General features: G+C 42.4%; 1 protein-coding gene across 3 annotated transcripts in view; it reads right to left on the reverse strand.

The window, feature by feature from the left end:
* The window catches only part of SCLT1 (sodium channel and clathrin linker 1), a 137010-nt gene that overhangs the window by 10148 nt on the left and 113132 nt on the right, over positions 1-13730 (reverse strand). For all 3 annotated transcript variants that reach the window (XM_073341115.1, XM_073341118.1, XM_073341116.1), the window contains 2 exons: positions 13472-13550; positions 2376-2471 (listed from right to left, as the gene is read on the reverse strand). In XM_073341115.1, coding sequence (XP_073197216.1) covers positions 2376-2471; positions 13472-13550 — 175 coding nt within the window. The remainder of the gene's footprint in view (positions 1-2375; positions 2472-13471; positions 13551-13730) is intronic.

Here is a 13730-nt window from a genome sequence, read left to right on the forward strand (position 1 = left end):
AGATAAACATATTGGAAAAGAGTCAGCAAGCCTTTTGTAAAAGGAAATCATGCCTCACCAATCTAATCAAGGAAATCATGCCTCACAACTCTTTGAGGGGATCAACAAACATGTGGACAAGGGTAAGTCTGTTGTTCTAGTATACTTGGACTTTCAGAAAGCCTTTGACAAGGTCCCTCGTCAAAAGATCTTAAGCAAAGTACACAGTTATAGGATAAGAGGGAAGGTCCTCTCATCCATCAGTAAATGGCTAAAAGACACGAAAGAAAGTGGTCAGTTTTCACAATGGAGAGAAGTAAATAACAGGGTCCTGCAAAGATTTTTACTGGGACCTGTATTGTTCAACGTATTCATAAATGAGCAGAAAAAGGGAGTGAAGAGTGAGGTGGCAAAATTTGCAGATGATACAAAAGTACTCAAGATAGTTAAGTGTGAAGCTTACTGTGAAGAGTTACAAAGAGATCTCACAAAACTGGGTAACTTGGCAACAAATGGCAGATGAAATCCAATGCTGATAAATGAGAAGTAATGCATACTGGAAAACATAATCCCAACTATACATACAAAATGATAGGGTCTAACTAGCTGTTACCACTCAAGACCGAGATCTTGGAGCCATTGTGGATAGTTCTCTATAAACATCTGCTCAACGTGCAGCAGCACTCAATAAAGCTAACAATGTTAGGAACCATTAGGAAAGGGATAAATAACACTGAAAGTATTATGCCACTACATAAATCCATGGTACAACTATACCTTAAATACTGCATGCATGCAGTTGTGGTTGCCCCATCTCAAAAAAGATAAATTAGAATGGGGAAAAGTTCGGAGAAGAGCAAAAAAAAAAAAAATGATTAGGGGTATGGAACAGCTTCCATACGAGGAGAAATTAAAATGACAGACTACATCTTGGAAAACAGATGACTAAGGGGGGAGGATATGACAGAGGTCTAAAAAATCATGATTGGTACGGAGAAAGTAAATAAGGAAGTGTTATTTATCCCTTCACATAACACAAGAACTAGGGGGGGGGTCACCCAATGAAATTAACAGGCAGTAGGTTTGAAACAAAAAAAGGAAACTTTCTTCACACAACACACAGTCAACATGTTGAACTGTTGCCATGGGATGTTCTAAAGGCTAAAAGTATAATTGGGTTTAAAAAAGAATTAGATAAGTTCATGGAGGATAGGTCCACCAATGGCTATTAGTCAAGACGGTCAGGGACACTACCTCATGCCCTGGGTGTCCCTTAACTGTCCAACTGACAGAAGCTGGGACTGGATGATGGGATGGATTATTCAATAATTGCCCTGTTCTGTACATTCACTGTGAGGCATCTGGCAGTAGTCACTGTCAGAGAAAGGATACTGGGCTACACGGACCACTGGTTTGACCCAATGTGGCTGTCTGATGTCTTCTTCCCAAAATTATAAACTGTGTGAGGGAGAATCACTCTCCTCCCCACACGGCAACACACGCTTCTTTTTTAAGTTATTTACTTTTGTCGAGGGAGACTGAAAATTGTAACCTAAAAGTAAGAGGGTATATGATAGAACTGAGTAGACACAGAACACGATTAAAAATTTCCCCTCCTTTGACATTCCAACTTGTCTCTTTTTCCAGTATGAGACATCTGTCAACTAGTTGGGACCTAGAAATTCCTGACCCACAACTGTGTCGGTCTTAAACTAGCTTCAACTGCCTAAAAAAAGCCTAGACAGAGTTCTATAGTTATGAAACGAAGACATATTTGTCTTCTGAATCAGAATGAGATTCTACAGGTGTCAGTCTGTGGGAGCTAGCACAACATCTGCATTTTATTACTATGAAGCCATCATTTCTAATGAATACAGCCTTACTGGTCAATTTGTAAGGGAGCTGGATCAGCTGTTCTGTGTAATCAGTGGTGATAGGTATTTAAACTTCATAGATTATTCCCTCATTCTGACATTGATTCAGTTTTGCACAGACTTAATAAGTGGGCTCCTTCCTTTGTTGCAAAGGATTACTAAAAACTCACATGCTTTCATTAATATGCCAACAACCACATAAACAGAGTTTACATCTAATTTATTTCCACAAACATATTACATGAAAGCAGTGGATTTTCAGTGATGTGCCCAAATGAAGTATTTCACTCATTCATAACGGTCAGAAGCTTGGAGTGTAGTTAAATATTCTGAAATGACACATTTTGCAAGTTAGAACTGTATAGTTGTTTGTATCAGCTACTTTACTACATATAACAAACAAACAATCAATCAATTACCTCTACACTAGGGAGATTCCAAAACAACATTTTTTCTTGTAACATTCAAAGACCTCTTGTTATGCAGCTGTAATAAGGTTGCTTTCTGATTACAGTTTTGTACCTGTTGAGATGCTGTAGCTGCCCTCTGTTCTGCCTGTGTTAGTCGCCTTTGAAGTCTGTTGACTTTTTCTTGATGCTCCATCATTAATTTTTCATTCTGTAAAAAAGTGAAAGATCTTATTACAACTGTAAGTTTCATATATATTGCAGTGAGAAAACTTTGAGCAAATGGAGTTTGGTCAATGCCAAATATTGGAACTATTTACCACCTAGAAGACAGGAAATTATATACGCTTGTGATTCCGAATAATTCCCAGGTTTCAGAGTAGTAGCCGTGTTGGTCTGTATCAGCAAAAAGAACGAGGAGTACTTGTGGCACCTTAGAGGTGCTGCTGCTAGCAGAAAGGAAATTACTGTATAAGAAATTTTCCATTCTTCAGCCTAGCATCTCTCACAATTATGATACACATGGGAAATAGCAAGCTCTAAGCAGGAGAAGTGAAAAGTGAACATAAGAAATAGGAAAGACACTCTTTCTGAACTGCTCAAATAGCCAGGTTATGTCTGGACCACTACCTGCAGCACCTTCCTGCCAACAGGGGAGCCGCTAACAGGGAGTTTCGAGAGGGAGTTCTCCAGGTGAAGGAGGAGTAAATACGGGACCGTTGGGGTAAGTGGCTGTCTGCAGTGTGTGTTTGTGTTTGGGGGTTAGGTGCTGAGCTTGTGTTTGTCTGTCTGTTTGTTTATTTGAAGGACCGTGTGCTGTGGCCGGCAGTTGAAAGCTGTGAGCTTCTAAACAAGGTTTGAAATCTAGAAGGCTCTGTTAGTTGGCTGAGCCTTAGTCAGGGGTGGGGCTATGAAGGATGCCAGGGCTTTATAAAGCAGTGAGCAAGAGACCAGGGGCCGCTAACAGGGAGTTTCGAGAGGGAGTTTGGAAGGGGAGTGGGAAGGGAGCAAGGTAGACTTGCCATTCTTTAAAACCTTTACACTAAACTATAATCAAAACTTCTTGATTTAAACAAAAACCCTATCATTAACCCAGGTAACTGTAGGAGAAAATGCAGGCAGAAGCCCAGCAGCAGAGTGGGGGCTATCCTGTTTATTGCACTCAGTGTAGCATATATGATTACTTGCCCTGTGGACGGGTGGCGTACGTGTGCATTCGGTGCAAGGAGCTCCTGGCCCTCAGAGACCATGTACAGGTTTTGGAGGCCAGGGTGGTGGAACTGGAGGAGCTAAGGAAGGCAGAGAGGTATGTTGATGAGGCTTTCCAGGACACTGTAGATTTGTCCCACCTCCGGTCAGACAGCCCCTGCACTGTTAAGGAGGATGAAAGGCCCAGAAAAGGAGAGCAGTCAACGGGAACAGAGGGAAACCTTCCCATAGTTGGGACCCTCCTTCCAGATGATGTTGGGGTATCCTCTCGCACTGAGGTTACCTCTCCGGGGGAGGGAACTCCAGTCATTAGGAAAAGGCAGGTGTTACTAATGGGAGATTCGATCATTAGAAACATAGATAGCTGGGTTTGTGATGACCGGGAGAACCGTATGGTGACTTGCCTGCCTGGTGCGAAGGTTGCGGATCTCTCGAAGCATCTAGATAGACTTATGTGTAGTGCTGGGGAGGAGCCGGTGGTCGTGGTACATGTAGGTACCAGTGACATAGGGAAGGGTAGGAGAGATGTCCTGGAGGCAAATTTAGGCTGCTAGGAAAGAGACTGAAATCCAGGACTTCTATGGTGGCATTCTCAGAAATGCTACCAGTTCCAAGCGCAGGGCCACTTAGGCAGGCAGAGCTTCAGTCTCAATGTGTGGATGAGACGATGGTGTAGAGAGGAAGGGTTTCAATTTATTAGGAACTGGGGAAACTTTGGGGATAGGGGGATCCTATACAGGAAGGATGGGCTCCACCTAAACCAAAGTGGATCCAGATTGCTGGCACTTAACATTAAAAAGGTTGCAGAGCAGTTTTTAAACTAAGAGATGGGGGAAAGCCGATTGCTGCAGAGGAGCACGTCGATCGGACAGAGACTTCTCTTAGAGGAGAGTCTATTGATAGAGATTCTCTAGGTTTTAGTCAGGAGGATGGGATGAAACAGGACAAAGTATGGGCCAGATCAGACGAGAAACACTCACATAAAGAATCTGACACATCAGAAAAGGGCAGAGAAATAAACAGTGACAAGTTTTTAAAGTGCTTGTACACAAATGCTAGAAGTCTAAATAATAAGATGGCTGAACTAGAGTCCCTCGTATTAAAGGAGGATATTGATAAAATAGGCATCAAAGAAACCTGGTGGAGTGAGGACAATCAATGGGACACAATCATTCTGGGGTACAAAATATATCGGAAGGACAGAACAGGTTGTGCGGGGGCGGGGGGGGCACTATATGTGAAAGAAAATGTAGAATCAAATGAAATAAAAATCTTAAATGAATTCACATGTTCCATAGAATCTCTATGGATAGTAAGTCCATGCTCTAATAAGAATATAACAGTAGGGATCTATTATTGACCACCTGACCAGGACAGTGATAGTGACGATGAAACGCTAAGGGAGATTACGGAGGCTATCAAAATAAAAAACTCAATAATAGTGGGGGATTTCAATTATCCCCATATTGACTGGATACCTGTCACCTCAGGATGAAATGCAGAGACAAAATTTCTTGATACTTTAAATGACTGCTTCTTGGAGCAGCTGGTACAGGAACCCCCAAGGGGAGAGGCAACTCTTGATCTAGTCTTGAGTGGAGCGCAGGATCTGGTCCAAGAGGTAACTATAACAGGGCCGCTTGGAGATAGTGACCATAATATAATAACATCTAACATTCCTGTGATGGGAAGAACACCTTAACAGCCCAACACTGTGGCATTTAATTTCAGAAAGTGGAACTATGCAAAAATGAGGAGGTTAGTTAAACAGAAATTAAAAGGTACAGTGACTAGAGTGAAATCCCTGCAAGCTGCATGGACACTTTTCAAAGACACCATAATAGAGGCTCAGCTTAAATGTATACTCCAAATTAAAAAACACAGTAAAAGAACTAAAAAAGAGCCACCGTGGCTTAACAACCATGTAAAGAAGCAGTGACAGATAAAAAGGCATCTTTTAAAAAGTGGAGGTTAAATCCTAGTGAGGTAAATAGAAAGGAACATAAACACTGCCAAATTAAATGGAAAAATGTAGTAAGAAAAGCAAAAAAGGAGTTTGAAGAACAGCTAGCTAAAAACTCAAAAGGTAATAACAAAATGTTTTTTAAGTACATCAGAAGCAGGAAGCCTGCTTAACAACCAGTGGGGCCGCTGGACAATCAAGATACAAAAGGAGCACTTGAAGACGATAAAGTCATTGCAGAGAAACTAAATGAATTCTTTGCTTCAGTCTTCACGGCTGAGGATGTTAGGGAGATTCCCAAACCTGAGCAGTCTTTTGTAGGTGACAAATCTGAGGAATTGTCACAGACTGAAGTGACACTAGAGGAGGCTTTGGAATTAACTGAGAAACTTAACACTGAGAAACTTAAAACTTAACTCTGGCCACCGGGACCAGATGGCATTCACTCAAGAGTTGTGAAAGAACTCAAATGTGAAATTATGGAACTATTAACTATACTTTGTAACCTGTCCTTTAAATCAGCTACTGTACCCAATGACTGGAAGATAGCTAATGTAACGCCAATATTTAAAAAGGGCTCTAGAGTCTAACTTCAGTACCGGGCAAATTAGTTGAAACAATAGTAAAGAATAAAATTGTCAGACACACAGAAGAACATAAATTGTTGCGCAAAAGTCAGCATCGTTTCTGTAAAGGGAGATCATGTTTTACTAATCTATCAGAGTTCTTTGAAGGGGTCAAAAAACATGTGGACAATGGGGATCCAGTGGACATAGTGTACTTAGATTTCCAGAAAGCCTTTAACAAGGCCCCTCACCAAAGGCTCTTACGTAAATTAAGTTGTCACGGGAGAGGGAAGATCCTTTCATGGATTGAGAACTGGTTAAAAGACAGGGAGCAAAGGTAGGAATAAATGGTAAATTTTCAGAATGGAGAGGGGTATCTAGTGGTGTTCCCCAAGGGTCAGTCCTAGGACCAATCCTATTCAACCTATTCATACATAATCTGGAGAAAGGGGTAAACAGTGAGGTAGCAAAGTTTGCAGATGATACTAAACTGCTCAAAAAGAAAAGGAGTACTTATGGCACCTTATAGACTAACAAATTTATTTGCGCATAAGCTTTTGTGAGCTACAGCTCACTTCATCGGATGCATGCAGTGGAAAATACAGTGGGGAGATTTATATACACAGAGAACATGAAACAATGGGTGTTACCATACACACTGTAACCAGAGTGATCAGGTAAGGTGAGCTATTACCAGCAGGAGAGAAAAAAAAACTTTTTGTAGTGATAATCAAGGTGGGCCATTTCCAGCAGTTGACAAGAACATGTGAGGAACAGTAGGGGGGGAATTAAACATGGGGAAATAGTTTTACTTTGTGTAATGACACATCCATTCCCAGTCTTTATTCAAGCCTAAGTTAATGGTGTCCAGTTTGCAAATTAATTGCAATTCAGCAATCTCTCGTTGGAGTCTGTTTCTGAAGTTTTTCTGTTGAAGAATTGCCACTTTTAGGTCTGTAATCGAGTGACCAAAGAGATTGAAGGTGTTCTCTGACTGGTTTTTGAATGTTATAATTCTTGACGTCTGATTTGTGTCCATTTATTCTTTTACGTAGAGACTGTCCAGTTTGGCCAATGTACATGGCAGAGGGGCATTGCTGGCACATGATGGCATATATCACACTGGTAGATGTGCAGGTGAACGAGCCTCTGATAGTGTGGCTGATGTGATTAGGCCCTATGCTGGTGTCCCCTGAATAGATATGTGGACACAGTTGGCAACGGGCTTTGTTGCAAGGATAGGTTCCTGGGTTAGTGGTTCTGGTGTGAGGTTGCTGGTGAGTATTTGCTTCAGGTTGGGAGGCTGTCTGTGAGCAAGGACTGGCCTGTCTCCCAAGATCTGTGAGAGTGATGGGTCATCCTTCAGGATAGGTTGTAGATCCTTGATGATGCGCTGGAGAGGTTTTAGTTGGGGGCTGAAGGTGATGGCTAGTGGCATTCTGTTATTTTCTTTGTTGGGTTGTCCTGTAGTAGGTAACTTCTGGGTACTCTTCTGGATCTTTCAGTCTGTTTCTTCAATTCAGCAGCTGGGTATTGTAGTTGTAAGAATGTTTGATAGAGATCTTGTAGGTGTTTGTCTCTGTCTGAGGGGTTGGAGCAAATGTGGTTGTATCGTAGAGCTTGGCTGTAGACAATGGATCGTGTGATGTGGTCTGGATGAAAGCTGGAGGCATGTAGGTAGGCATAGCGGTCAGTAGGTTTCCGGCATAGGGTGGTGTTTATGTGACCATCGCTTATTAGCACCGTAGTGTCCAGGAAGTGGATCTCTTGTGTGGACTGGTCCAGGCTGAGGTTGATGGTGGGATGCAAATTGTTGAAATCATGGTGGAATTCCTCAAGGGCTTCTTTTCCATGGGTCCAGATGATGAAGATGTCATCAATGTCGCGCAAGTAGAGTAGGGGCATTAGGGGACGTGAGCTGAGGAAGTGTTTTTCTAAGTCAGCCATAAAAATGTTGGCATACGGTGGGGCCATGCGGGTACCCATAGCAGTGCCGCTGATTTGAAGGTATACATTGTCCCCAAATGTGAAATAGTTATGGGTGAGGACAAAGTCACCAAGTTCAGCCACCAGGTTTGCCGTGACATTATCGGGGATAGTGTTCCTGACGGCTTGTAGTCCATTTTTGTGTGGAATGTTGGTGTAGAGGGCTTCTACATCCATAGTGGCCAGGATGGTGTTTTCAGGAAGATCACCGATGGATTGTAGTTTCCTCAGGAAGTCAGTGGTGTCTCGAAGATAGCTGGGAGTGCTGGTAGCGTAGGGCCTGAAGAGGGAGTCTACATAGCCAGACAATCCTGCTGTCAGGGTGCCAATGCCTGAGATGATGTGGCGTCCAGGATTTCCAGGTTTATGGATCTTGGGTGGAAGACAGAATACCCCTGGTTCGGGTTCCAGGGGTGTGTCTGTGCGGATTTGTTCTTGTGCTTTTTCAGGGAGTTTCTTGAGCAAATGGTGGTTTCTTTTGGTAACCCTCAGTGGGATCAGAGGGTAAAGGCTTGTAGAAAGTAGTGTTGGAGAGCTGCCTAGCAGCCTCTTGTTCATATTCCAACCTATTCATGATGACGACAGCACCTCCTTTGTCAGCCTTTTTGATTATGATGTCAGAGTTGTTTCTGAGGCTGTGGATGGCATTGTGTTCTGCACGGCTGAGGTTATGGGACAAGTGATGCTGCTTTTCCACAATTTCAGCCTGTGCACATTGGTGGAAGCACTCTATGTAGAAGTCCAGTCTGTTGTTTCGACCTTCAGGAGGAGTCCACCCAGACTCCTTCTCTTTGTAGTCTTGGTAGGAAGGTCTCTGTGGGTTAGTATGTTGTTCAGAGGTGTGTTGGAAATATTCCTTCAGTCGGAGACGTCGAAAATAGGATTCTAGGTCACCACAGAACTGTATCATATTCGTGGGGGTGGAGGGACAGAAGGAGAGGCCCCGAGATAGCCCAGCAGAAGAATCTGTCCTAAGAGTATAGTTGGATAGATTAACAATATTGCTGGGTGGGTTAAGGGAACCATTATTGTGGCCCCTTGTGGCATGTAGTAGTTTAGATAGTTTAGTGTCCTTTTTCTTTTGTAGAGAAGCAAAGTGTGTGTTGTAAATGGCTTGTCTAGTTTTTGTAAAGTCCAGCCACGAGGAAGTTTGTACGGAAGGTTGGTTTTTTATGAGAGTATCCAGTTTTGAGAGCTCATTCTTAATCTTTCGCTGTTTGCTGTAAAGGAGGTTGGTCAGGTGGTTCCGCAGTTTCTTTGGGAGTGTGTGGCACAAGCTGTCAGCATAGTCTGTGTGGTATGTAGATTGTAATGGATTTTTTACCTTCAGTCCTTTTGGTATGATGTCCATCTGTTTGCATTTGGAAAGGAAGATGATGTCTGTCTGTATCTGTATGAGTTTTTTCATTAAGTTGATGGATTTCCACTCCATACGGCTAAATTCAGTGCCTTCCATAAAGACAGGTTTCAGAGTAGCAGCCGTGTTAGTCTGTATCCTCAAAAAGAAAAGGAGTACTTGTGGCACCTTAGAGACTAAAATTTATTTGAGCATAAGCTTTCGTGAGTTAGAGCTCACTTCATCGCATGCATTCAGTGGAAAATACAGTGGGGAGATTTATATACACAGAGAACATGAAACAATGGGTGTTACCATACACACTGTAACGAGAGTGATCAGTTAAGGTGAGCTATTACCAGCAGGAGAGTGGGGGGGAAAAACCTTTTGTCGTGATAATCAAGGTGGGCCATATCCAGCAGTTGACAAGAACAATTACAATTAACGATTACAGACCTAAAAGTTGCAATTCTTCAACAAAAAACTTCAAAAACAGACTCCAACGAGAGACTGCTGAATTGGAATTAATTTGCAAACTGGATATAATTAACTTACGCTTGAATAAAGACTGGGAGTGGATGGGTCATTACACAAAGTAAAACTATTTCCCCATGTTAATCCCCCCCCAACTGTTCCTCAGACGTGTCTGGGTTGTGGCACTGCATGCTCTGGCCTGTGAGCTGTGCCTTGCTGTGATTATGATTAGCCACTAAAGACTCTGGGTACAGAGGTGAATCAGAAGGAAAAGGCTTTGTCACGCTAAGGACTTTGTTTGTTTGGAGGAAAATTCGTGTAGGTTTCCTTGGAAGCTTCTGCTCCAGATTTTCTCCTCCTGCCAAAGTAACACTCCCTTCTTGGATAACCTTGGTGTTGGTAGCAACTAACAGACTGCAGTGCTGGCTTTGATAGAGAGGACAGAGACCTCTCTGCAGTCTCAGCTGCTAATTTCTCTAATGTTCCCCTAACAGATCATCACTGGTAAATCTAGATGCACAAAATATCTATTTCGAATGAGTGATGACTATTCACAGAAGTAACATGACATCCTTGTAGCGACCGAGTTAGAAGCCATTGCTCATCACAAATCACATCAAGGATTTGACCAAGACAGGACCCAAGACATTTCACTCCAGTCAAGGATCATACCCCCCGAGAAGATGAACCACTTGTTTATCATGAAGTAGGCTTATCTATTAAATAGATGAAAAATCTTTGGTCTGAATAGCTATAGCTGAAGTTTTGAAATTGCTATGCAATGTTTCATTGCTCTTATGGTCTATGGGTCTTGCAACACTTTCTGAAGGTGAGACATCCTCATTTGGATCTTATGATGCCCTCAAAGGAGGCATCAACTGGAAAACACATATCATAATAATGCCCAAAGGAAAATATATTATTAAGTTTCTTGTAGGCCAAGACTGACATCCTGTCGTGGACAGACAAGGTGGATGAGGTAATATTTTTCATTAGACTGACTTCTGTTGGTAAGAGAGAGAAATTTTCGAGTCAGAGAGAGCTCTTCTTCAGGTCTGGGAAAGATACTCCGAGCGTCACAGACAAATGCAAGATGGAACAGATTGTTTAGCATAAGTAGTTAGCACATATTCTAAGGGACCATTCAAGGAAGAGTGGCCCCTTAACATCTCTTGAGTCATAGGACAAAAAGGGGGTTAATGGGTTACAGATTTTTGTAATAAGCCATAAATTCAATGTCTTATTACAACAATCTGTAATCCACTAACCCGTCTTTTTTGTTCTAAAAAGGGTCTTGTCTTATATTTGCAGTCCTTTGTTGCCCCATGAATTACCAGGAGGAGGCCAGGAGGCTTGAAAACAAAAACATTTTAGCTTCTCAGAAAACAGCTAAAATAACAAATCTAAAAGAAAAAGATGGGACCAAGGAAAACTACTGCCTTGGAGGCAGAAGATCTGGCAGCAAGGAGGAGAAGGGGGTGTGGCTAGCACATGTTGTGATGCAGCTTTGAGCTGCCTTCAGAAACTGCAGACACGAGGGGTATAGTTCATGCATATCAGAAATATGGGAGATGCGGGGCTGCATAAAATGGAGGTTACTTACCTCTAACTGGAGGTGTTTTGAGATGGGTGGTCCCAGTCTGTATTTCATAAGTGGGTATGCATGCGAACCGTGTGCCTGAGTCTTTTTTTTTTTTTTTAAATAAGTAGCGTCTGTTGGCCCACACATGTGCTTTCAACTGAGGGAATGAAAGGTGATGCAGGCAGATTCCTCTCCAGTTTCCCATTTTCACACAGTCCAAATAATTCACAGCAGAGGGAACGGAAGGAGTGTAGTGAAATACAGATTGGAACCACACATCTCAAAGAATCTCCAGTTACAGGTAAGTAACCTTCCTATCTTCTTTGAGTAATGGTCCCAATGTGTATTCCATGTGGGAGATTAATAAGTAGTAGTCAAACAGGAGGTGGATGCCAGGACACAGAAGTGATAGTAGACTGTAATACTGCTGTCCACACAGCTGAATCCATGGATGACTGGGACCAGAACATAATGCTTCACGAAGGTATGCGAAGAGCTCCAAGTAGCTGCCCTCCATATCTCTAGTATAGGTACATCATTTGCCCTCTGGTGGAATGAGCCCTCAAACTGTGTGTGTGTGTGTGTGTGTGTGTGTGTGTGTGTGCACGCTATGAAAACAAATAGTTTAGGTTTCTTTCTAATGTCCTCTGTAGATAAAAGACCAAAACACTTTGCATATCCAGAGAGCCTTCTCTCTTCCCCTGAAGCATTGGTTTTGGACAAAATACTGGTAAGTAGACTACCTGATTCTCATGAAATTCAGAAACTACTTTAGGGATGAATCTGGGGTGAGGGAGTAATGAGATCTTTTCCTTATAGAAGATCGCAAATGGCAGGTCCGCCATGAGCGCTCCCAGCTCATTGACTCTTCTGGGTGATGTCATAGCTATTTGAAAGGCCACCTTCATAGACAGATGGGCCACAGAGCATGTGACTAGAGGCTCAAAGGGAGGTATAGTGAATGACGACAGGACAAAATTGAGGTCCCACTGAGGTGTGAACCTTACCAATGGTGGAAAGGATCTGAGAAGCCCTCTCAGAAATCTAGTTGTGACAGGATGAGTGAAGATCATATGGTTAACCAGCAGAGGAGGGAAAGTGCTGATCACTGCTAAATGTACTTACACAGAACTGAGGGTGGGATCTGAAGACTTTGAGGTAAGTAGATACTCTAAGGCTATGTCTACTTTGGTGTAATTTATGTCAGTGTAACTTGTGTCACTCAGGGCTATGAATAATCCCCACCCCTCTAAATTATGCTAACCTAAACACTGGTGCAGATAGTGCTATGTCAGCAGGACAAGCTCTCCCATGGACACAGCTACTGCCTCTCATGGAGGCAGAAGTTATTAAGCTGATGGAAGAGCTCTGTCCTGTCAGCTTGGAGCGTCTTCACCAGAAGTGCTACAGCGGTGCGTGCTGCAGGGACGTTCTGGCCACTGCTTCCCACAGCTCCCATTCACCAGGAACGGCGAACTGTGGCCACTGGGAGCTGCAGGCGGCCATGACTGTGGACGGTCAATGTAAGCAAACTGTCTCGCGGCCCACCAGCAGATTACCCTGAAGGGCCACAGGTCACCACTGTTCTAGAGAGTGCTATCCCAGATGTACTAGAAGTGTGACAAAGGCATAACTGTGTTCAAAGATGTCCATTAATTATTTAATAAGGCACACTCTTCAAACAAACCTTCCTTTACTTTTAATGTATAATGGAAGGCACATTAGTTTATTCATACCTACAGATATTATGTAAACTCTACCACTCATAGTATGGTAAGAACCCTACCTTTTTTTTACTGTGCTACTGCATAATGAATATAATAAGCCCACCTTTAAAAGGCATGCATGAATAAGATTAAATAATCTTTAAATAACATTTTCTGAGTCACCACACAATTTATATATTAGTAACAATGAAAGAGGATCTCTCCTTTCTCATGTTTTATGATTTGGGAGCAAAGTTAAGAGAGATTCTAAAATCTTCAGAGGCACTTATAAACTAGCTACGTAACTCATCTGGATAAGGTTCAGTAAGATTCTACAATATGTGCATGTAGTTGTATCAAAGTAGTTCCCACGAGGGGCATTTTCTCACCTCAGCTCTCTTTTCATTTGCCACTTCCAGCTGAGAAATCAGCTCTTGTGTATGAAGTTTCTGTCGACTCAGCTCACTTCTATCAATCAGACAAAATAAGCTGATTAATGTACAGTAATGCATCTGTTATCCAAATAACTAACATTTAAATAGATCCTTTCTTGAGGAAGTTTTCCTGGTTAGGTCCATTTTTAATTTGAATGTTGCTCACAATACACGCAGTCAGAAAATATCCCAACTCTAGCTTCTCAGTGATATA

The sequence above is a fragment of the Lepidochelys kempii genome, chromosome 4 (genome assembly GCF_965140265.1).
Source record: "Lepidochelys kempii isolate rLepKem1 chromosome 4, rLepKem1.hap2, whole genome shotgun sequence".
Lineage (NCBI taxonomy): Eukaryota > Metazoa > Chordata > Testudines > Cheloniidae > Lepidochelys > Lepidochelys kempii.